The sequence below is a fragment of the Aristolochia californica genome, unplaced genomic scaffold (genome assembly GCF_029961685.1).
Source record: "Aristolochia californica isolate CCGP_79_NKW_82.1479 unplaced genomic scaffold, dmAriCali1.0.hap1 SCAF_14, whole genome shotgun sequence".
In the NCBI taxonomy this organism is placed as follows: Eukaryota; Viridiplantae; Streptophyta; class Magnoliopsida; order Piperales; family Aristolochiaceae; genus Aristolochia; species Aristolochia californica.
In genome coordinates, this window is record NW_027181815.1 from 26,974,377 (window position 1) to 26,995,195 (window position 20,819).

At 37.1% G+C, this 20,819-nt stretch overlaps 2 protein-coding genes across 4 annotated transcripts; one reads left to right on the forward strand and one right to left on the reverse strand.

Moving 5' to 3' along the window:
* Nucleotides 1-537: 537 nt before the first annotated feature.
* LOC137949478 (SH3 domain-containing protein 1-like) lies at nucleotides 538-2,153 on the reverse strand. Its single transcript, XM_068795523.1, has 6 exons — nucleotides 2,118-2,153; nucleotides 1,934-1,996; nucleotides 1,634-1,789; nucleotides 1,058-1,132; nucleotides 706-803; nucleotides 538-592 (listed from the first exon to the last, which is right to left on the reverse strand). Exons 1-6 carry the CDS (start codon nucleotides 2,151-2,153, stop codon nucleotides 538-540), a joined length of 483 nt encoding a protein of 160 aa, XP_068651624.1.
* Nucleotides 2,154-3,900: 1,747 nt separating this feature from the next.
* LOC137950631 (regulator of nonsense transcripts UPF3-like) lies at nucleotides 3,901-20,622 on the forward strand. Of its 3 annotated transcripts, XM_068797201.1 has the most exons (13): nucleotides 3,901-4,491; nucleotides 5,427-5,533; nucleotides 7,262-7,357; nucleotides 7,479-7,577; nucleotides 7,716-7,795; nucleotides 8,237-8,350; nucleotides 15,077-15,212; nucleotides 16,163-16,263; nucleotides 18,298-18,702; nucleotides 18,772-19,063; nucleotides 19,152-19,267; nucleotides 19,385-19,436; nucleotides 19,778-20,622. In XM_068797201.1, the coding sequence occupies exons 1-12, from the start codon at nucleotides 4,352-4,354 to the stop codon at nucleotides 19,421-19,423; spliced, it is 1,725 nt and encodes a 574-aa protein (XP_068653302.1). In that variant the 5' UTR covers nucleotides 3,901-4,351; the 3' UTR covers nucleotides 19,424-19,436; nucleotides 19,778-20,622. The 3 variants fall into 3 exon arrangements, with proteins under 3 accessions (XP_068653302.1, XP_068653300.1, XP_068653301.1); XM_068797199.1 differs by having other exon boundaries at nucleotides 18,298-19,063; XM_068797200.1 differs by having other exon boundaries at nucleotides 18,298-19,063; nucleotides 19,798-20,622.
* The last annotated feature ends 197 nt before the right edge of the window (nucleotides 20,623-20,819 follow it).

The window sequence follows — 20,819 nt, forward strand, 5'->3', positions numbered from 1 at the left end:
CGTTCCACATGGATGTCAGGGGTAAATAGGTCACTGACAAATAAATTTAGACCCACACGAATGGACGGTCTGGTTATAATCTTACGAAATAACTTAAAAATCTCAAGAATATTCTTTGCACCGGTAAAAAATAAGTCCACAAAAACCTAGGGTCTCTTTGGAACCCATGAAAAAACATAAAAGAAATAAAAATAAGAATTTAATTATTATTATTTCTAAAAATAATTAAAAAAACAAAAAAATATTATCTTATTTTATTAACTATTTTAAAAATAATAATAATCAAATTCTTATTTTCTTTTTTAGGATTCCAAACAGACCCTAAGACCGATCCAACTTGGATTTTCTTGTATCTAAATCAGGTTCCAAATCCGATTCAAGTCCAGAGTCCAAGTAAAAAAACCTTAAAGACACCTGAATGAGACACTAAGCCCTACCATTTTGTTACTTGTCTTCCATAGGATGAAAATGAATTTAAAACAAAGCACTATCACAACCTTCCCATATGAAACCACAACTACTTTATATGTGATAAATTTACACAGAGTTACCAGGAGATTGTACACTTGCAACCAAGTGGGATGTTACAGAGCTAAATAATGCAATGAATAGATACAAATAGGTACAGATGATAATGGAGCTACACAATGTACAAGCAAGTTCGGAAGATGATTTGGGAAATCACTTAAGCAAGCTTCAACCAACTTGCTTGCAAGAATTTGCTCTTTCCTTTCGATATAAGCAGAAGGAAACCAACCGGCCGTTCCATTACACTCTCCTTCAGACCAACCATTAGGTGCAACCTGTTGATCGTTAAAAAGAGAGTAGAAGCGTTTTGAAGAGATTCTAATGATTTTCTACAGTGAATGCAAAAAGAAGAACCAAATATTATGTTCACCCAGTTTAGTCTAAGAAACCTACAATTTTGCACCAGCGGGACTTGTTTACAGTGAAACTGATAATATTGTTGTTCCAGTCGAGATCAATAGAGAGTTGCAGTTGAAGATGATACCATATAATATCAGCAAGTTCACACCAGAATAGCAAGATGGATTACCTGTCTAACGACAACATAGTCACCAACAAATAGACTAAGTTCACCCTCTGCCTGTGCATCAAATGAATGTAAAACCTGAATATAAACAAATAAAAATGGCAGTATCAAATTATTAACTGCATCAGAAAGAACTTTTGTCATGCTTGTACTAATCACCGAAAGGACACAAAATGATTACATATCAAATAAACAGTGGGCATAGCTGTTTGAAAATAGAAAATAGAAAATTTGCAAGAGAGGTGGACAAGGAAATAGTGTAGCTATCGTCATAAACGAAGATTTATGAAAGAAATAAATTCAGTTATAGAACATGGAATGCGGGAGATAGATTTTTTAGAAAGCATGAGATGTCTGCATGTTTGGTAGTCAGTTCACAGCCTTTGAGAAAAAGGTTTAGGAAAGAAACAAATTTAGTTATAAAAAGTGGAATCTAGGAGAGAGAGGATATAAGCTAATTCAGATGTCTGCACCTTTGATTGTCAGTTCATAAGCTAATTCAAACAGTTCACAGCATCAAACTGCTCTATGGTTAGAAACAAATCATACAAAAACTGTTTAACACAGTTAAGGCCTTACTTTTGCAACAAAAAACATATTTTTCTCCATAGCAGTCTGTAGATCATTGGGTTTATTAGAATGTTTGGTATCTATGCACTCTGTTGAATTCTGCTCAGCAGTTGAAGAAGCTGTGTATTCTAGGTTTGATTCAGAACCCTGCTTCTGCCAAATCATCTATTCCCAATAGAAACAAAACAGTACAGATTCAAAAACTAAATTTCTTCACAAAGATGCAAAATGCTGCACTAGTTTGTGTGAGTACAAGTAAAAAAAAATACACATACAAAATTTGTGGCATTGGGTTGTAATATGATGTACCTGAGCATGGAGATTGTCTAGAATTTTGCCAACACTGCGATAGTAAGATCTCTTAGCATTTACCTACATGGTAAGCACATAGTCACGTCATTCCACCTGCCACATAATATCTGGGTAGAAAATATTAAAACTTCTACTGTCTATAGCTCACCAATAGTAAGAGAGTTAATAAACTAAAATATACTCTGAAGGAGGGTAACAGGTTCGGATTGCTCTTCATGTCTTACACGGATCGTGGTTTTTAAGTTTGCAACAGGTCAAAAATGACGGGGTCCTAGTACAGTATCCCGGCCAAATACTACATTACAGTTGCATCTTATGTAAGTTTTTTATGATTGTCTTTAATATCAAGATAAAACACATTTGCCTACCTCACAAAAGAATAAAAAAGTAAAAAACCACTGAAATCAGGAGATCAGTTTTCCATATAAAAATTAACTAAAAATAAAAATAAATAAATCCCACTGTTATCAAAACATTGGCTCCATTGAACAAAACCATATCTTCTCTTATTTCCTTTCCCTTTTAAGTCCATCAAAACACTGATCATATATAAGAATTTAGATTATAAACCGTAACCCAAAATCCCAAAATAATGCACAAATAACCCCCAATTACGCACTGAAAATAAATTTAAATCAAATAAAACACTAATTTAATGAAAAAATTAGGGTTTAGGCATACCTTCTGAAATTTGGGGAAATCCGAAGCCGAAGGGTGAAATCGAAGGGGGAAATCCGAAGCCGAAGGGTGAAATCGATGCCTAATCGATGCCTAATCGAGACTAGCCAGAGAGAGAAGGGAGTGGGAGGCCGAAAGGGAGAAGAGAGGGAGAAGACAGAGAAGAAAGGGAGGTCGGGAGGGAATACAGAGAGAGAAGCGAGAGAGAGCTTGTCCGAGAGAAGAGAAAGAGTCACGGAGACGAGAGAGGGGGTGCTAGAGAGAGGGCGAGGCCGAGAGAAGACCGAGAGTTGAGGCCGGAGACGAGAGGGAACTGAGATGGTGGCCGAGATCAACGTCGGGGGCGCAGGGAGACGAGAGAGGGAAGGGAGTGCGGGAGAGAGGAAGAAAAAAGAAAAATGACGACGCGCGATGGGGGGGGGGTGCGAGGAGAGAGAGGAAAAAATACGAGCGTTGCCCGTCCGTCAATTCGAAAAAGATCAAAAAGGGCCTTCTTCCACATGATTGAAATTAAACCGTGGAGATGAAGGACCCCTTCATCCCCTGCATCGAGATGAAGTTTCATCTGCGCTCCACTAACGACTTCAAGTGGAGAAGGGCGTTATGTGGTTGAAGATCATCTTGTCTTTCAAGTTGACTAACCCCCCCTTAGTTGTCAGTTGCTTTCTGTCATGCTCAAAACTGTAACAAGACAGGTCTCATAACTAATGCGGAGCTTGCAGAAGACAAATTCTACCTTAATGAGTTAGAAGTAATGGAACCTAATCTTCTTTGAAGTTTCAAAAGTATTGTCTTCATCAAGGGAATGACAAAGGGGCAAGTTCGAGTGACCCAACCTGCTTAAAACAAGGTTTTTCATCTATTCATGGTGAAGACTGTTTTTATTTTGAAACAACCCATGCAAAATCGAGGCAAATAAAAGGTAAAAAAAAAAAAATCTTAATTTTAAAAATGGAATATTTAATTTTCACTATATAATTACTCAATACCCACATAAAAAATTTAATTTTTATTATATAATTACTTAAATAATATATATTTATATTTATATAATATCTTTAAATTATTCAATATTGTTTTCAAAGGAAGTGGGCTATGGTGGTAGATAAAAAAATACCACAGTGGATAATCGGATTAAAGTGACAGGTGATAAGTCCACGCGTAATATGGCTCTTTGAAGTTTGAAAACGAGGCTTTGGACGTGGGTAAACTCAATGTTAGGCAGGGATTGAAGCTGAGAAGGGTCCCTCCTGAGTCTAGAGAGTGCAGAGGCGCCGTGCCCATTGCCATACTTCGCAATCGTCCCTGTAATGTGATCGCCTGGCCAATTGCTAACACTTTTACCTTTATTTGTTCACACCCGATACCCTCCAATTTTCTCTCTCTTCCTCTCTCGCGTTCCTTTTCCCATTTCTTCTCTGTTTCTTTTTTCCTTTTTTTTTTCCCTCACTGTTATCTGACTGCTCCTCTCCTGCTCTCCAAATGTCCGCCCAATCAAACCCTAATGAAGTTAGGGCAGAGCCTCTCGACTTGTAAACCCTGAACAATTCCTCCCTGGAGGAGATTAGAGATTAATCCCACGGACGGATTTTTTTTCTTTCTTTCTTTTATTCCGAATCCTAGTTAGAATCTTCACGCAGTTCGCACTTTGACGCTTTTTGGTTCTTGGTCTTCTCTGTTTTCGTTCGGTTATTCTTCCTTCGATTTTCAATCGGTTTCAGCGCAGGCGAATTTCATATGAAAGATCCCTTCGATCGTACGAAGGTGGTTGTGCGGCACTTGCCGCCGACTATTTCCCAGTCGGTGCTCCTTGAACAGATCGATGGACGGTTCGCCGGTCGATATAGATGGGTCTGCTTCCGCCCCGGGAAGAACAGGTAAGGGTTTTGTTACCCGATGCATGAATTGGGCGTTTCTATTTGTTGACTTAGACGGTTAATTTTTAGAGTTTTGTCACCTTGGAGTTATTCGGGGTTCTGTTTTCCTGTTGCATTTTATATTTTTTGATGCCGAGGTGTATTTTTCCTTATGCGAAACATAGCGATGTAAGTGTTGGCAATGTATTTTAGGGTTTTGTTAATCCGGAGCCTAATGCAAAAGGTTTTTGAGTCTGGGAACGGCTTAGCACATTTTTCTGTACATCTTTGCGTTTGTTTTGGGTTCAAATTGCAAAAGAACAAATGTTATGAGTTTGCACAACGCTGTGTAGTGCACCTTAACATTTGTATATCTCAACATTTTATTTGAATATTTAAGATTGTTTCTGTAAAACTTTTTGTTTGTTTTTGGGTCGGATTGCAAACGGACAAACTTACACCACTCGGGATAGTGAACCTTAGTAGTGATATATCTCAACGTTGTTTTTTTCTTTTTTTGAATTGCTAACTTTGTTTTTAAATACATCTGATTGGATGAAGCGCTCTGAAACTTAGTGTCATGTCCACATGTTATGAAGAGGAACCCTACATGTTGAATAAAATACCTCTTTATCAATTTGCAAGTGGTAGCATACCTGAAAACTTCAGTGTTGCAATTTTTGCTCATAATGTAGTTCATTTTGGACTTTTTTCCTTAATATGAATGAATAATACAAACAGACAAGAAGCAAAACAACTGTAAGCGGGTGATACAATCTGTCATGTAAAGGAGTAAAAGCAAAGAGGTCAAGAGTTGGATACTTGTATTTGTTTCCGCTCCATTTGGTTAAATTTGTTTTCGTATTTAAATTTTAGTTTACCTGTAATCAACATGAAAGCAAATATTTTGTAATGCCATGTGCCACTTACCAATGCCTTATTTTAATATGACGCAGCCAGAAGCAACCCCGATATTCCCGAGCCTATATTGATTTCAAGAAGTCAGAAGATGTTCTGGAGTTTGCTGAGTTCTTTGATGGCCATGTATTTGTTAATGAGAAAGGTATAAGTCCGACAAAAGTATATTTTTCTCTACTTCATGATTACTGCAGAGTTTGAACTGTGTTTTTCTTGCAAAAGCTCTTAAGGAAGTGAAAATGATGCTTGACTGTCTCTGGGGGTTTTTTAGTTTGTCTGTGCATGTACCTTATGTGTTTGCTCATTTGTTTTGTCTGCAACTATTCTTCTACTACAAATCTTCGGTCAAATTTATTCTATTAATAGGAAAATTGCAGCTGTTTTATCAAATATAAAGGTCAACGATGTGGTCTATTTGACATGTGAATATCTGTGATGTTTAAAATTAAAATACTCATAAGCACTGAAATGTGTCAAATAGTACAAGCAGCAATGTGTTGTAAGGACTTCTATGTTTGTTGTTCTTTGGTTAGAGCGGTTCTAGGATTGTTCACTTTCTGCAAGTTTCTGATGATTCTTAGAATAAAGTTTTATTTAGGAAGAGCAGAACTATTTCTGCAGGGGAAGACAAAAGAGAGAAGAGAAAACAGGGAAAAAAAAAGTGAAGGAAAAATGTACTTACATTACCTGACAAAACCCTTATGTTTCCCTCTGTTTTCAGTCCTAGTTCTATCTTATTAGGGCATGTTAGGTCAGTGCCGGCTCTATACTTAATTGGAGCTTGGTGTGATGTCCGATTGACGATGACGATGATACCTAAAGCCACATAAAATTTCTAACTTTTTTCTTTCAATTTTTTATGCATATTGCACCGTGTCCTGCATGGAGATCTTTTTGTTGTTTTTAGTAGTTATAAAAAATAATAAACACTAAACACTTGAAGGGATAACACTGCTTTGAATCTGCAAAACAGAAATTAGTTTTTCAAAGAAATAAGTTTACACATTTCCATTATGGTGAAGAACCTGCTTAATCCTTCACTTCCTTTTTTATATTTTATTTTATCATGATTTAGTATTATTTATCTATAGCATTGAGGTGAATTTTTTTTCTTTGTTTTTAATAAAGCTCATCAGTTTAAAAAAGAAAAGAAAATAGTATTGAGGTGAATTATTGTGCCATTCATAGTCCTGCAGAATTGTTTATTGTGATAAATGGTCCCTAAAAAATTGCTGTAGGTGTGAGTGTGCTAATTTATTGCATTCGGTGTAAGGGAAAATTGTTGTAAAGGTCAAATATGAGTTTATGAGTAATTATTGGAGAAACTTTAGACTAGGTATTACAATGGTATTTGACCAAAAAATGCGCAAATTAGTCATCATACCAATTTGACCTTGTTTTATGGTGTGTTTAAAATCACTAGATGGAATTGTTTTCATCGGCTGTCAGTTCTAGGTACATCTAGAGAGGTTATGTGCAGAAGGGAGAATTCTGTGTTGATAAGAATGAAAAGAGGGATTCAGTAAGAGAGCTCCCGAGGGAGGAAAGAGTACAACATGAGACATCTGTTTGATAATATTATTTAGAAGAGAATTTAGGTGCTTGATTCAGATGCTATAAATACTTTAAAGCATTTTTGTTGGAAAGACAAAAATATGTCACTGTGTATTCATGATATTATGCTGCTTGACATAAAGTTATGTCAGTGCTCAATGTAACTTGGTGATCTATCACCAATAGAAGGTGGATACCTAGTACAGAGACCCTACCAGTCATTGTGTAATTATTGGTTTGTGTAGACATTCTTGTCTTTATATTGCTGTCTATGTATTTAGTGCTGTTTGTATGCTGATTCAATTTAATCAACATTCAGGTTCTCAGTTTAAAACAGTTGTGGAGTATGCTCCATCACAACGTGTTCCAAAGCCTTGGTCAAAGAAGGATGGGCGTGAGGGAACCATATTTAAAGGTATTTTCCTCTTTTTATTTGCCTGCAAGTTGAATTCTTGTTGGCTCATTACGGTGCATGCTGACTCATATATGTCAGCTGTTTCTGTTTAATGACAAACAGTTCTTTGATGAATAATTAGATCCTGAATACTTGGAGTTCCTTGAGCTTATTGCTAAACCTGCTGAAAATCTTCCTAGTGCGGAGATACAACTGGAAAGGAAAGAAGCAGAACGAGCTGGTTAGTTTTTTGTGCCTGATACATACACTAGTACATATGTTTTCAGCAAATGCAAATCATATTCTTATTTAAGAGTGAAATATAAAGAGACACATTGGTGTATTGGGTTATGGAAACTCTCTCATTTTGTTTGTCCAGGCCAACCAAAGGAATCTCCTATTATTACACCTTTGATGGATTTTGTTCGACAGAAAAGAGCGGCTAAGACTGGGTCCCAGGTATAGCATAAGGATTAATTTTTTCTATTTGCATAAAGTTGTTTCTGTATTTGAGGCCTCAAGATATATAATTGCAGATACCATCTTTATCGTGAGAGAAGTTACATTTTTTGATCTAATATGACATAAGTTATGCGTCATACTGATGAGTTTTGTGAGTCATCTGTCGAATGCTGATTGTGTGCTGTTTAATGGTCTCTTCCATTGTTTGATAAAGAGTAGCATGTTTTGCTCAATAGGGTTGATGGCTTCTTTTGTCAGTGCTTTAAGTCTGTAATGAAAGGATTCATGCTGTACAGGAAGTTGTTGATCATGATTTCCAATTTTCGTTACTTATATTTAAAATAATTTCAGACATTCTTTTAGATGCTCTGAAAATTCATGCCCTGAATTTTTTTTTAAGAAGCATGCCCTGAAAATTCATATCATGCTTTTTGACAGCGATCATCAAGTAATGGTAAGCTTAGCAGAAGAGCCAGTGGATCCGGACCTGGCAGTTCTAGTTCAGCTTCTGGTAAACGAGGTTCAGAGAAACGGAGAATTTCCACCTCAATGGTATACTATGTTTTCTCAGTGCACTTTTTTTTTTTTTTTTGGTCTGGTGTTTATCAAAATACAGGTTGATCAGAGTTGTTTAATTTAACTATTCAGTTGATTGCTTCCCAGGATGTTTTCTGCATAAACTTATATGCTGTATAGATTCTTTTAATGGGTTGGTTAACTTTATTGTTTAGTGGATAAACTTCTTCCAGAAAATTGGGCAGTACCATGTGAGTAGGAAGGGCTATTGCTGCAGGGGCAGCAGGCTGATTAGCATATAATCTTGGAGTGTGATTTTGAGGTTTGGCTGTGAACCTTATTGGTTACTTGAATTAGGAATGTCAATGGTTCCTATTGCACCGAAGGTGGGGGACTTCCCATTGATATCTATCATATATACCTTTTTTTTTTTTTTTTTTTTTTTTTTTAAAAGATATTTTTTTGGAATGATATCTTTAATTAGAAGGAAAGGAGTCAAGTCCAGCCATTTTTTCTAAGCCAACTTTTTCTCTTTTAGAAAAGATATTATTTACCAGAGTGCTATTTAATTTGTAATAACTAAAAAATAGCATTATCTTCATTTTATCATTAAAATCAATGTAAATAAGAAAAAAATCTCAAAAGAACATCAACAAGAATGCATGAAATATTACACAAATTTATAATTGGAGAATATTTTAAAAAAAAATATAATAGGAGAAATCAAAATTTTAAGTTATTCAATTCAAGTTTCATGGCTAAATTAAAAACTGAGTGCCCTTGAACTGCAGTTCTTTCATCCCAAAATATATTTGTAACCTTATAATGCGAGTCATCAATAAGATAATTAGGCATTGAACTGGTCTCCTGGTTCATTAGTTTCAGAATCTTCTCTGAGGGGTGTTGGTGTCAGTCCTGTTAGGATTTTGCTCAGAAGTTTAAATAGTTTTACATATTGAGACTATTTAAACATTCATTTAATTCTCTCTTTGTCCATTGTACTCTGCTCGAGGCCAGTAGGTTTAAAATCTTTCTCCAAATTGGATATATTGGTAGTTGTCCAGTTAAGGTTGTTCAGAAGCTTTGATTGAATAGATCAATTCCTTCGTGGAAAATGGAGGTCCCCGGAAAAGATTTTCTGTTTTTTCTCTCCTCTCTCTGTTTCTATATTGGTCTTTTTTTTGAAGAGTGAAAAGGGTGTTTCATTAAAGAGGCAAGAGGATATGAAAGAAACACTAGCCCCACGAGCAAGGGTGGTGATCAAGAGAAGAAATACAGCCAAAGAAACAAATAATTCCAAGAAAACTAGATTGAAACTAAGAAAGCAAAGCAGGAAAACGTCAATGAGTCTGATCTCTAAATATTCCAAGTTTACGCCCTCTCTAGCAAGTTGGTCTGTGTGAGAGTCCACAGACTGGTGTGTGCTGCCATGTGACATTGAGGTGCTGGTTTTGTCTACTTCTTCAATGAGGCGAAGGAGCCTTCAAGGGTGTTTGGCCCTGTTTTAACCTGCAGTTGAGCCACTCTTGATGATTAAGGGGGTGGCAAATCCATCTGCAGCAATTTGGACCCCAGTAGAAGGGCATGAGCTTCAGCAGCCAGAGACCCACCAATCCCAAAAAGGCCTGCATAGCAGAGAAGAACACTTTCATGATGGTCACAAATAATGCCACCATAATCTGCAGGTCCGGGACTGCTGAAGGCACTTGCATCAAAATTTAGCTTTGATAAAACCATTCTATGAGGGTCCATTCTATCATGTTGGTCGAGTGAGGCTCTCTAAGGGAGGCAGTGATGCGGGATGAGGCACAATTTAATTGTTATATGTGAATATCGGTTAATTTCTGGAATTAGAAAGAGAAAGGAAGTAAATAGAGAGAAAGAAAGAAGAATTGGGAATGAGAAATAGGAGAATTGAGAAGAATAATGTAGAAGAAGAAGAATAGAGAAGAAAGAAGAAGAAGGGGAAGAAGAAGAGGAAAGGGGAGGGAGAGGAGAAACCTGAAACAGGGAGATTTTAATAATTCATCATCAATGCTCCTTTCAACATCCTGTTACAGCCTATAAATAACTAAAATTGACATTTAAAATTCAAAATAGATAAGATCACTATCTGATCAAATCCAATAAAACCAGGAAAGATAAACTAAAACTAAAAATAAAATTTAAAATTTAAAATTCAAAATAATTAAGATCACTAACTAATCAAATCCAGTAAAATAAAATAAAGTTTAAATAATAAAATAAAAATAATCATAAAAACGATTTCTATCATAATTGATGGGTCCACTGGGCTCGATAGGCATACTGGTGTCCCCACCAGGCAATAATGGATCTTCATAAAAGAAACAATAAACAAAGAGAATTCCTTTGTTTGTAGCTAAGATAGGACTACATGCTATCTTTTTTTTTTTTTTTTCTTTTTGGTTGTTAAAGAGGCAATTTTTTTTGCCAAAATTGTAAAAAAATTAAAAATTACAAACCAAATGATTGAAGGTGGATTTTGATATCACAAGGGATCCCGATATAATAAGGGATTGAACGGGACCCCTTACTTAGCTAGCATGTCAGCCAAATGATTGGTTGATTTTGGAACATGATTCCAGGAAGAAACAACAAAGATGAAATGTCAAGAATTTCATTTAACTCATGCAAATGATGCCAAGGAGGATGTGGAGCTTTAGAGCACCACCCGATCTCTACACTGGAGTCATCTTCAATCTAGAGCCATCCACCAAAGGATTCTTTAAAGATTCAAAGACCATTTTTGAGAATTTGGAGCCCAGCCATCGTAGTAATAAAAATACCGAGAGGGATAGAATAGAAGGCAAGAGTGACTCCCACATGCAACTTGAAAACACGATCACATCCTATTGGCCCTGAGCTACCTGAAGCACAACCATCTATATTAAGTTTTATGGGCACCTTGGTGAGGGGGGTCCAGTCAGTAACCCCAACCTTCCTAGGAAATGACATTTGCACCACAAGCTTCCAATTGTCCTATAGAATAGCGACTCGATGATTCTCAAATTCAGGCCAGGCCAAGCAACAAAAGAGCTTGAGATTGTGTGTATGACTTCATTGCGTAACAGCTTTTATCATATTTAAATCTGCTCTCTGTTCCTTTCCAACCATAGCCCCTGGTGAATGTGTGCTGTGCATGCGGGGACCAAAGTCTTACCCAGTGCAGGAGCCTAATACCATTACCTAGCTGACAGAGTTCAGCAAGGAAACTTGGAAAGCAAAGATGGAGCCCGACTTTGTTGAAGAAGTGAGACCAACTTGCCAGGAAATGGGGGTGTGCATAAGAAAATGGTTGATGCTTTTCTATACAGATCCATGGAAGCTACATTGTATATTTGGTGTGCAGGTGTGCCTCTTCTTCTTAGATTATCTGCTGTGAGGATTCTGTTTAGGGTTGCACTCTAGGAAGAACCAGATTTTAAGGGGCCCTGATAGCTTCCATGTTATAGCTGCATCATGATTCAGTGAAGTGTCCTATCCTATAAGGTGGCTATAGGCAGAAGAGGGTGAAAACTTGCCATTATCAGCTATGATCCACACAAGTCTGCCTCTTGCATGATTCTGGAGTCTCATCCTCTCCAGAGAAGCAATCAGGCCACTAACCTCTGTTTTTTTTTTTTTTTTTTGTTGAAAAAGAAACAGGCCACTAACTTCTGAAAATTCATCTTTATACAAGCCCCTTCTAAATCGTAAATCCCATTCGGAGTTATTTCCATTCTGCTTCTATGAGTCAGCCACTGAAAGGAATTGGTTGGAAGCTGAATTGTACAACAAAGGCTTTTGAGTTTTTAAGGGAAGAGACACCTATTCACCAGTCCTCCCGGAATATGACTGAGCTGTGATTCTCAATATAAAACTTGACTGCCTTCTTATTGAAGAAGAATAGGAAATTCCACCAAGGAGATAAGTTTTCTGTGAGTACCTCCCTTAAGCCACCTATTGTCTTCCCAGCTCATCATTTTCACCACTGTCCACATGATTCCAGGAGAGGAATTAAATTGTCAGAATTATTTCAGAATTAAAATATACTTCATTTCTTTAACACTTCGAACTCCTAACGCTCCCATAGATTTAGGTTTGCTGACATCCTTCCAGTTTACCAAGTGGTGCTTGAAACCACCCTCCGCTACTTGCCACAAGATTTTTTTTTTAAGACTTTTAATAGTTTTATATATGTGAGCCAGGCACGGGATGCAAGACATTTCGTAGTTCGGCAATCCAGCAATGCTGGAGTTCAACAAAGTAAGCCTGCCAGCCTTTGAATGAAGATTTCTTTTCATGTGGAAAGGCACTTCTCAAGCTTCTCAATAACTGCTACCCATAGACTCTTGTCAAGTTTTTTATCAAATAATCAAAGCCCTAGGTAGGTCACCGATGTGGAGGACTGAGTGCACTCCATACAATTGGCAAACTCACTGATCTGAATATTTTCCAGGTTACAACCAAACAGTGTAGTCTTTTTTCAATCGAGATGTAAACTTTAAGAGACCAAGAAGGACTTTAACCTTTTGAACAAGGACCCTCATAGAAGCAAATAGTATAATCTGCAGATTGTAGAAGGGGGATTTCCATTTCTAGGGAAAAGCTGACCTATCTCCTTTGCAGCATAGATCATAGAAGAGAGACATTCTGCATCGATATTGAACAACAATAGGGAGGGGGATCTTGCTGCCTGATTCCTCTTGTTCTTTTAAAGAATCCTCAAGAAGTTCCATTTAAGAGAAGTGAACAAGTGGCTTATGAGATGCAACTGCAGATCCAAAATTTCCATCTCTCTACAAATCCCATCAAAATCAGGATGTTATGCCTTCTCAAAATCCAAAATGAGAACCAAACCAGAACTTTTAAATTTTTTTGAAGTGATCAGTAACTTCATGAATAGTCATTTCTGAGTCTAGGATGTTTTGTCCCTTGATAAACGTGCTTCGCCCTCCATGAATGATAAGGAGCAGAATCACTTTTAGCCTATGAGCATGGAGACAGGTGATCTTGTACCGGCTGCATATGAGGCTAATGTGACAGAAGTCTTTGTGGTGCTCAGCATGTTTCTTTTAAAGAACTAATGAAATGAAAGGACACCCCCATTGCTTTACACTCTATACCCTGCTAATTGAAGCCTTTGACCATAGTTAGGATGTCTGATTTTAGAGTTGGCCTGCAGTGCTTGTCACACCTGTTGTTAACACCATCCTGACCAGGAGAATGATCATTGGATTAGCCCATTACATCCTGCTCAACCTCATCTGAGAAAGACACTATAAGAAGATTAGCAAGATTTGGAGAAATTCTGTTAAATTGAAGGTTCTGATTATCTTGTATGATAGTGAATTCCTCATATAGTTCTGCAATATATCTCAAGATCTCATTAGTAATGTGAGATCTATCCGATGCTATCTCATTCTTAATTGATCACGAGGTAATTCAGTTAGATCTTCATGTGGCGTAGTCAAGGGCATGAAAAAATTGTGTTACCATCTCCCTCAGTCAGCCATTTGAAGCCTGCTCTCTGTTTCCCTTGAGCATGCTTGCAATAGGTAATTTCTTGAAATTGATTTGATAGATCAATATGTGCTCACCATGATTTTTGTGTTCCTAAGCCTCATCAAGGGCTTCAAGTTGGGGAGAGAAGGGTTTCATTTTTGGGTAGTTGCGGCAGTATGGAGACCCTTCGACCAGAGCCTGAGCTTTGCTTCGAGGGATTTAAGCTTGAGCATTAATCTCCAACCCAGAGCGCCAGAAACATTTAGCTCAGCCCACCAGCTTTCAACAACTTTATCAAAGTCCTCTAAGAGCCACATATTTTCAAACCCAAAAGTCTTTACACACACAATCTTGTGAACTACCTGGCTGCCTGCTCAGATTTACCTTGTAAAAACACGGCTGTTTCTTTCTGTCTAAATACACCATGGAGTAATGGCAAAAGCATTGTGCTCTAAAGGAGCTTTCCGGAATGAGGAAGAGGCCATAAGGTACATTGGGTAATGAGGTGGCTTATGTACCCCGTAAGAAAATGGTCATATTGAATAACTGGACAATGAAGTGCGCAGCATTAGATGAAAATCCACAACTGAGAGTAAGATGATCCACTGATTCCTCGAAATCATCACTCTCTATCTACAAATGTTATTAACCACCACATTCGCCTCTAGATAGATTGCCATAGGTGAGGATGCGATTTCTAGCAGCACAACAGCAAATAGAGAGAACTTTTGGAGGGCCCATTTACTTCCAAACAGTGGCTGAAGCAGCATTAGCCAGAAGGGCCATGGGTCTAATAATGGACATTGTCATCAGATGAATGAGCTTTTAACAATGGAATAATATTTAAACTCTTCTTTTTATACATTGTGAACGCAAGTTAAAACTGAATTTTGAGGGTTGCTATCCTTGAACCATGGTGAATCTATTTAGTATGATGGGATTAGCATACTTAAAAGCAGTTGTTGAGGAATCTTAAGAATTTTGTTGCAACTGTATTCTTTCTCTTGTTTAGCTTCATCTTATATTTTTCTCTGTTTTTTCGTGGACTATGTGATATTTTCTCGCTTCTACTTGTACGAATTTTAGTTATAATTTTGTATTCTCTTTAAGTATAGTTATAATTTGTTTTAATTATTTTGTTTTCGTTATTATTACTCTTTAAGTAATATTAAATATCTGCTACTTGATTACAGATTGTTTGACCTGGTAATATCATTGGCCTGCTATGCACTTACCTAAAAAGTCTTACCTCTGCAGTATGTTTTGAGGGATACTACAAAGAATTCAAATAGCAAAGAGAAGTCCCCTTATCTTTTAGTGCCAAAGCGAGAAGAACAACTCTCAGAGAAGGCTATATCTGCAGGTGGATCAGAAACGACTGAAGCTGAAACTGGTATTGTGTTAAAGAACTCCCTATTATTACGCAATATTTATATCAGAAGCTTATATACCTGTTCTGATATGTTATAATTAAATTTACAAGTGCTAATATTTTCTTATATGAGGGTGGACTTATCAGCCTACTTCAGGTACACGTCGGGGCTTAACATTCTTAGACAATTTTATAATGGCATGGGATTGGGCCTTTGGCTCAATGGCCATGGGGTTTTTATTGTGAGGTCTTGCTTGAAGTCTCACCAGCATTTGGGGTTTAATGCACATGCATATGTAATCAGCTTTCAAAAGAATATTATAAATGACATTTCAAAAAAAAAAAAAGAATATTATAAATGTAATAATATGTTAATATATCATATTTTCTTGAAATGAGTGCCTAAAGATGAAAATGTTAATAAAAGAGAAGATTTTTGTGCTGTTGTGTCAATGTAAATTTGAAGATTACAGAGGGAAAATTGTCTGGAGATGGTTTTTTCATTTTCAAAGTTGTCATCTATTTCAAAATTTTAATTTTTGAGGCATCATATTGTTTCTTAAATCATGAACAATACCAAAATATTGGCAGGTATATTCCCCTTAATGTTGGAGTGACATTCTTTGTGTTTCGTAGGATCATAATTTTTCTGACTTTAACACTCATTTAATGATCATGAAAATTTTGTGTGTGTATATATATATATATTTATAAAATTGAAAGGCTTCTATCTATATTGAAATACTGAACATTGGTTCTTTTGTGTGTTTTTGGGTTTTTAGTCTGATTTTTTTTTCTTAAGATTGATTTTGTCATACTTATTTGTGACAGAAAGTAAATTACTTCATTGGGTGGGGAGAGTTTGGAATTTGTTGCTTATTGCGTATTAACTTTTGTACTTTGTAGAGGAAAATGGTTTTTCAGAGGGAAAAATATTACTGCTCAATACTTACTTACTAATTGATCTGCAGCTCTTCCTTTGGATGGATCTACAAGTGGAGTGCCTGGAACAGTTGAGATTGGAAAGAAAAAAGTCTTGCTTCTCAAAGGAAAAGAAAGAGAAATTGCTCAGGTAGGCATTGGATCTTGAGTTCTATAATGTGATTTCCATCTGTTTCATTGATTCGTGTTCAACTGATAGTTGAATCTTGTTGCTTCTCTTGTCAATGCCAAGGGTTTTCTTCATTGTTGTTGGTTCAGATTGCTTAATCACTCTATATCAACATTTGGCCATGTGCATTCTATCCAAATTAACTATCAAGTCTTCCTCCTGGAGAGCATCCAAAGTAGTGGTAAGCTGGGCGAAGTACACAGGGAACCCACCCTGCTTTGCCTCGCTTTGAGCAAGGAAGAGCAATAAATTCATTTTCAGGCAGTGGCTGTGAAGGAAAAGATAACAAACCCTTTCTTTGTAGTTCCCGTGATGCACTTGGAACCTATCAGCAGAAACAAATTAAATTAGCCCTTTGTGGATTTGTAGTCACAAAAAAGCAACATGTCATTGTGAACCCCTTAGCCTTTTTTTTTTTTTGGTCTAGATTTAGCATAGTCTAGATAATTTTTCAAAATAGCAAGGGTTAAAGTGTGTAGGATCGATCATTTTGGTCTTATGATCTTCTAGCCCTTTATTTTCCTTAAAAAATGTTTATTTTTTCGTTTAAGTTAATATTTTAAAAGGTGAGGAATGGTTAAATTGTGTAAGATTGATCATTTTGGTTAGGAAGAAAATGTAAGGTTGGAACACAAGGTTGGTCTTATGATATTTTAGCCTTTCTTTTTCCTTAAAAGAATGTTTATTTTTTAGTTTAAGTTAATATTTGGAAAGATGAGGAAGGGTTAAAGTGTGTAAGATCGATCATTTTGGATAGGAAGAAAATGTATGGTTGGAACACGGCGTTGGTCTTATGATCTTTTAGCGTTTCTTTTTCCTTCAACTGTTTTTTTATTTTTTTTATTTTAAGTTTAAGTTAATATTTGAAAGGGCGAGGTTTATTTAGGTAAGTTGCAGAAGGATAGGTGCCCTAAACAACAACAACAATTATCTTCTCCTTCTAGTTGATACTTTAGCCCTTTTCTGAGTTTTTATTTGTCTTCCTGTATTTTCTTCCATCTACGTTATCCTTCCTCCGTTTTTCTGAAGAAAAGGAGACCTGGGAGTCCCTGGCTGGGGATGAGGCTACCGTTTATTCTTGGAGTCTGGTTGGGGTGGTATTGCAAGGATGAAACTGCCCTTCGGCATCTGCAAAACCTCAGCATGGTTCTGTTTAAGTTCTTATGTCTGGCCTGAAATTGATCAATACTCAAAATTAATCTTGATGGCTTGGTTTAGTTCTGCCTTTGGGTAAATATGATAGAAATTCTAGAAGAGTTTAGATGGAATCCATGGACTTGTTTCTCTTCTAACCAAATCTACAATTTTCTTGCACTAATGAAATAATGGTTCATTATTATGCCAAATCAATAAATATATTTTCTGTTCCACCTTCCAATCATTTTACTCATAGCTGAGCTGAGGCCTTGCTGCTAATGTATGCATCTCAATAGGGAAAAAAGTGTACGATATTTTAGAGGTTTTATAGAGTTCAGCCTTCCAAGTTACTGTTGTATGCTATTACTCTATTGTTTGATTACTGTTTATTTACCAGATGCATTATTTTGCTGAACGTACGTGCTGACATCTGCCATTGATCTTCATCCATAAAGTTGTGGATGTCCTTTTTTCCCTTCATTTTGATGTTTTAGCTCATGTGTGTGCATTGTTTTAGGGTTAATCCTTTCTTATGATGAGTATCTTGAACCTTAGCTTGGTCATTTAAGTATGATAGCAGAATCTTTGCTATTTTACACACTATTGTGATTTTATGCATGTTTTGAACAATATTTCAAAAAAAAAAATGCATGTTTTGAACATTGTAAGCTCCATGAATTTTAACTTGTAGTTTTCTGCTAAGGTTCAATTGGGTTGGATCAGGCTGCTCGGGACCTGGCTTCTCAATTTGGCTGTGCTGTAGTCATCTATTCTTGATTTCGGGTTATTCTTTTAAGATTTTGAATTATTTTAAATTAGAACAGAGGAACTTGATACAACATTGATCCGTTTTTGCAGGCATCTGGTGGTGTAAGCCAACAAGGTGTTACATCTCATGTCAGAAGTTCACCAGGTTCTACAGGATTCAAACAGAACCAACGACGTGAGGCTAGTGGAAGAATCATTAGAAGCATACTCTCAAACAAGGATCTGCGCCAAAATCAACCATCTATGACAGCAGGCTCATCTGAGCAGCAACCACAACAGTCAAACATTGAAAAGGAAAAGCGTGCCCCTAGGCCTACCAATATGCGCTCTATACCGAAAGATCATATTTCTAGTACCTCGAACATAGCATCTCCTGATAGTGAGATGAAAAGAGCTTTGGATGACAAGGCCTTTGGCAGTGAGTCACCTAGTTTTGTTTCTACCAATGAGACGCCAGAGAGACGAACTCGGAACAAGGACAGACCAGATCGTGGGGTATGGACCCCTCTTCGCCGTCCTGATGGGTCTCAAACCAGTGATGATTTTGTTTCCTCCTCTTTGCAGCCCACTCAACGAATGTCTGAACCTCTTGATAACATGTCTGTGTCTCAACACACTAGTCCTAGTAAGGCTGGAGATGATGTAATAGGGGATACAGATAATGGTAGCTATTCCACAGGAGGGAAGTCCCGTAACCTGGAAGCAGGGGCCCAGAATTCTCGTGTGGGACGCAGTAATAATTCCTTATTAGCCCATGATTTTGGTGAAATGAAAGCTGAATTGCCTGGTGGAAGCAGGATTGGAGATGGCAAAAATGTTGGAAATGCACGTAACACTTTGTCCTCTGTAGAGAATGGTTAGTTCTTTGCAGCTGAAACATTTGTGATTCATGTGTACGATTTTCCTATAAAATCTTATTCTGTCTCCTTGCTATTCTTGTTTAGGTTCTCATAGACATGGGGGTCGGCGTGGGCTGCATGGGTTAAAGGATGACGGATTGGTGAATCTTTCAGAAGGAAAGCCTTCTAAAAGAGGTGCTACTGGCTATGGTTCCCATGAGGTGAGACAATACGTTTACTACACTTGTTTGTTTGTTCTGATCAAGCCGTTCAGTTCATTTTGGGTAAATATTATCCTTGTGGTTGTCATTTGAATTTTGATCGTACTTCATTTGCAGAAACAAGTATGGGTTCAGAAGTCAGGACCCGGTTCTTGACCTTTTTAAATTGGTAAGCCCTTTCGGTTTCTGATGTTATTCTACTTTTTTGTTTTTTTTTTTTTAATTGGAGATGATCATGTGTCAATTAATTCCTTTTTTTGGTACAATAAAGCCAATGTAAGATTTATCAGGACAAGTTCAAGCAAATGAGAAGAAATCTTTTTATGCATTAAGTAGCATTATGAATTTGAGCATGCTAGTTCTGTTTGCTCTATAATTGGGTTGGTATTTGCAAGATATGGTAAGCATTAGTATCAGGATTTGCCATATATTTCATGCTACGGTATTGTTGTACTACCATTTTAGGGAAATGTTTCCTTCTTAATCTGTTCAACCTGTTTCATCTTTCAGCTCTTGTCATGCATTAGCAGATTTCGGTTTGGAAGCAGGCATCATGTCTTAGCAAATTTTGGATTCCCAACAAGTTGCGGAAGATAAATTTGGTTGGTGTTGTACCTTTGTCAAGGGGTTTGCGGGTGTCATAATATTTCAGTCATTAAGGGAAGAAACCCATGAGTTCAAAACGGGGCACAAATACCTGTGATCTAAGTAAGCCAGAAGATTTTAGTCGATCTCAAGGATACTTGTCAAGTTTTTTGCTCACACAGAATCATGGCGATCCGATGCTTCTTACAATCGAAAATGGAAGATTAGTAGATTTCATCGCGTCTGGCAGAGACCCAAATCAAGGAATCCCTCTATCGAGTAAAAGATGCCTAGATTTGTTCTTGGGTGATAGATGGCATGAAGAGAGGTGCTGGTTAACACATTGGGTTTGGAGGATTCCTGGTTTAGGTTAATTTGTTCTTGGTAAAACTGTAAATATTTGGTAAAAAAAGGAACAGTTGGAGTTCTGTTTCTTACTCGCTGTCTATATAGATCCTCTATTAAGAAGGCATATGATAGACTGAAACTTTTGTTAATCCAGGGCAAATAAGAGCCGCTTTGAAATGGGTAGGTGTGAAGGTGAGGGGACCCATTTACCATGTTCATATGTGGTGCCCGCCCTGATCAATCGGCTTGACTGAAGGAGTGGAAAGCAAAAATGGGTGGGAGAAACAAAATGTTTCTGGTGTGTGGCTGAAACAAGATGTTTGCTGTTATGTAACCAGTTTTCAGGTGCTGCTGTATATTTTTCCCAGCGGAAACCTGACTGTCACTGATATCATGTCAATGGTGTATGAGCTCTTTCAAGTATTCCCCCCTTTACTTTCTTTCTTTGATTCTCCTTCTGCTTCTACCCCGAAGATTCATTCGTCATGGAACATGATTTGGGAGGAATAAGCAAATTAAGTTTTACATTCAAATGATCTTGCTAAACAGAAAGGTGCATGTTTTGAAAATGGAAGCACATAACCATGCCATAGAAGATTAGATCAAATGGGCATGAAGT

What these genes read in the sequence shown, in the direction of transcription:
- LOC137949478 (XM_068795523.1), bottom strand. Translation starts at nt 2,153, where the DNA reads ATGAAGAGCAATCCGAACCTGTTACCCTCCTTCAGA. An exon ending in ACCTGTTACCCTCCTTCAGA is followed by an intron (nt 1,997 to 2,117) that starts GTATATTTTAGT and finishes CTTACCATGTAG; the next exon opens with GTAAATGCTAAGAGATCTTA. An exon ending in TAGACAATCTCCATGCTCAG is followed by an intron (nt 1,790 to 1,933) that starts GTACATCATATT and finishes TATTGGGAATAG; the next exon opens with ATGATTTGGCAGAAGCAGGG.
- LOC137950631 (XM_068797199.1), top strand. Translation starts at nt 4,352, where the DNA reads ATGAAAGATCCCTTCGATCGTACGAAGGTGGTTGTGCGGCACTTGCCG. An exon ending in TGAGGGAACCATATTTAAAG is followed by an intron (nt 7,358 to 7,478) that starts GTATTTTCCTCT and finishes ATGAATAATTAG; the next exon opens with ATCCTGAATACTTGGAGTTC. An exon ending in GAAAGAAGCAGAACGAGCTG is followed by an intron (nt 7,578 to 7,715) that starts GTTAGTTTTTTG and finishes TTGTTTGTCCAG; the next exon opens with GCCAACCAAAGGAATCTCCT.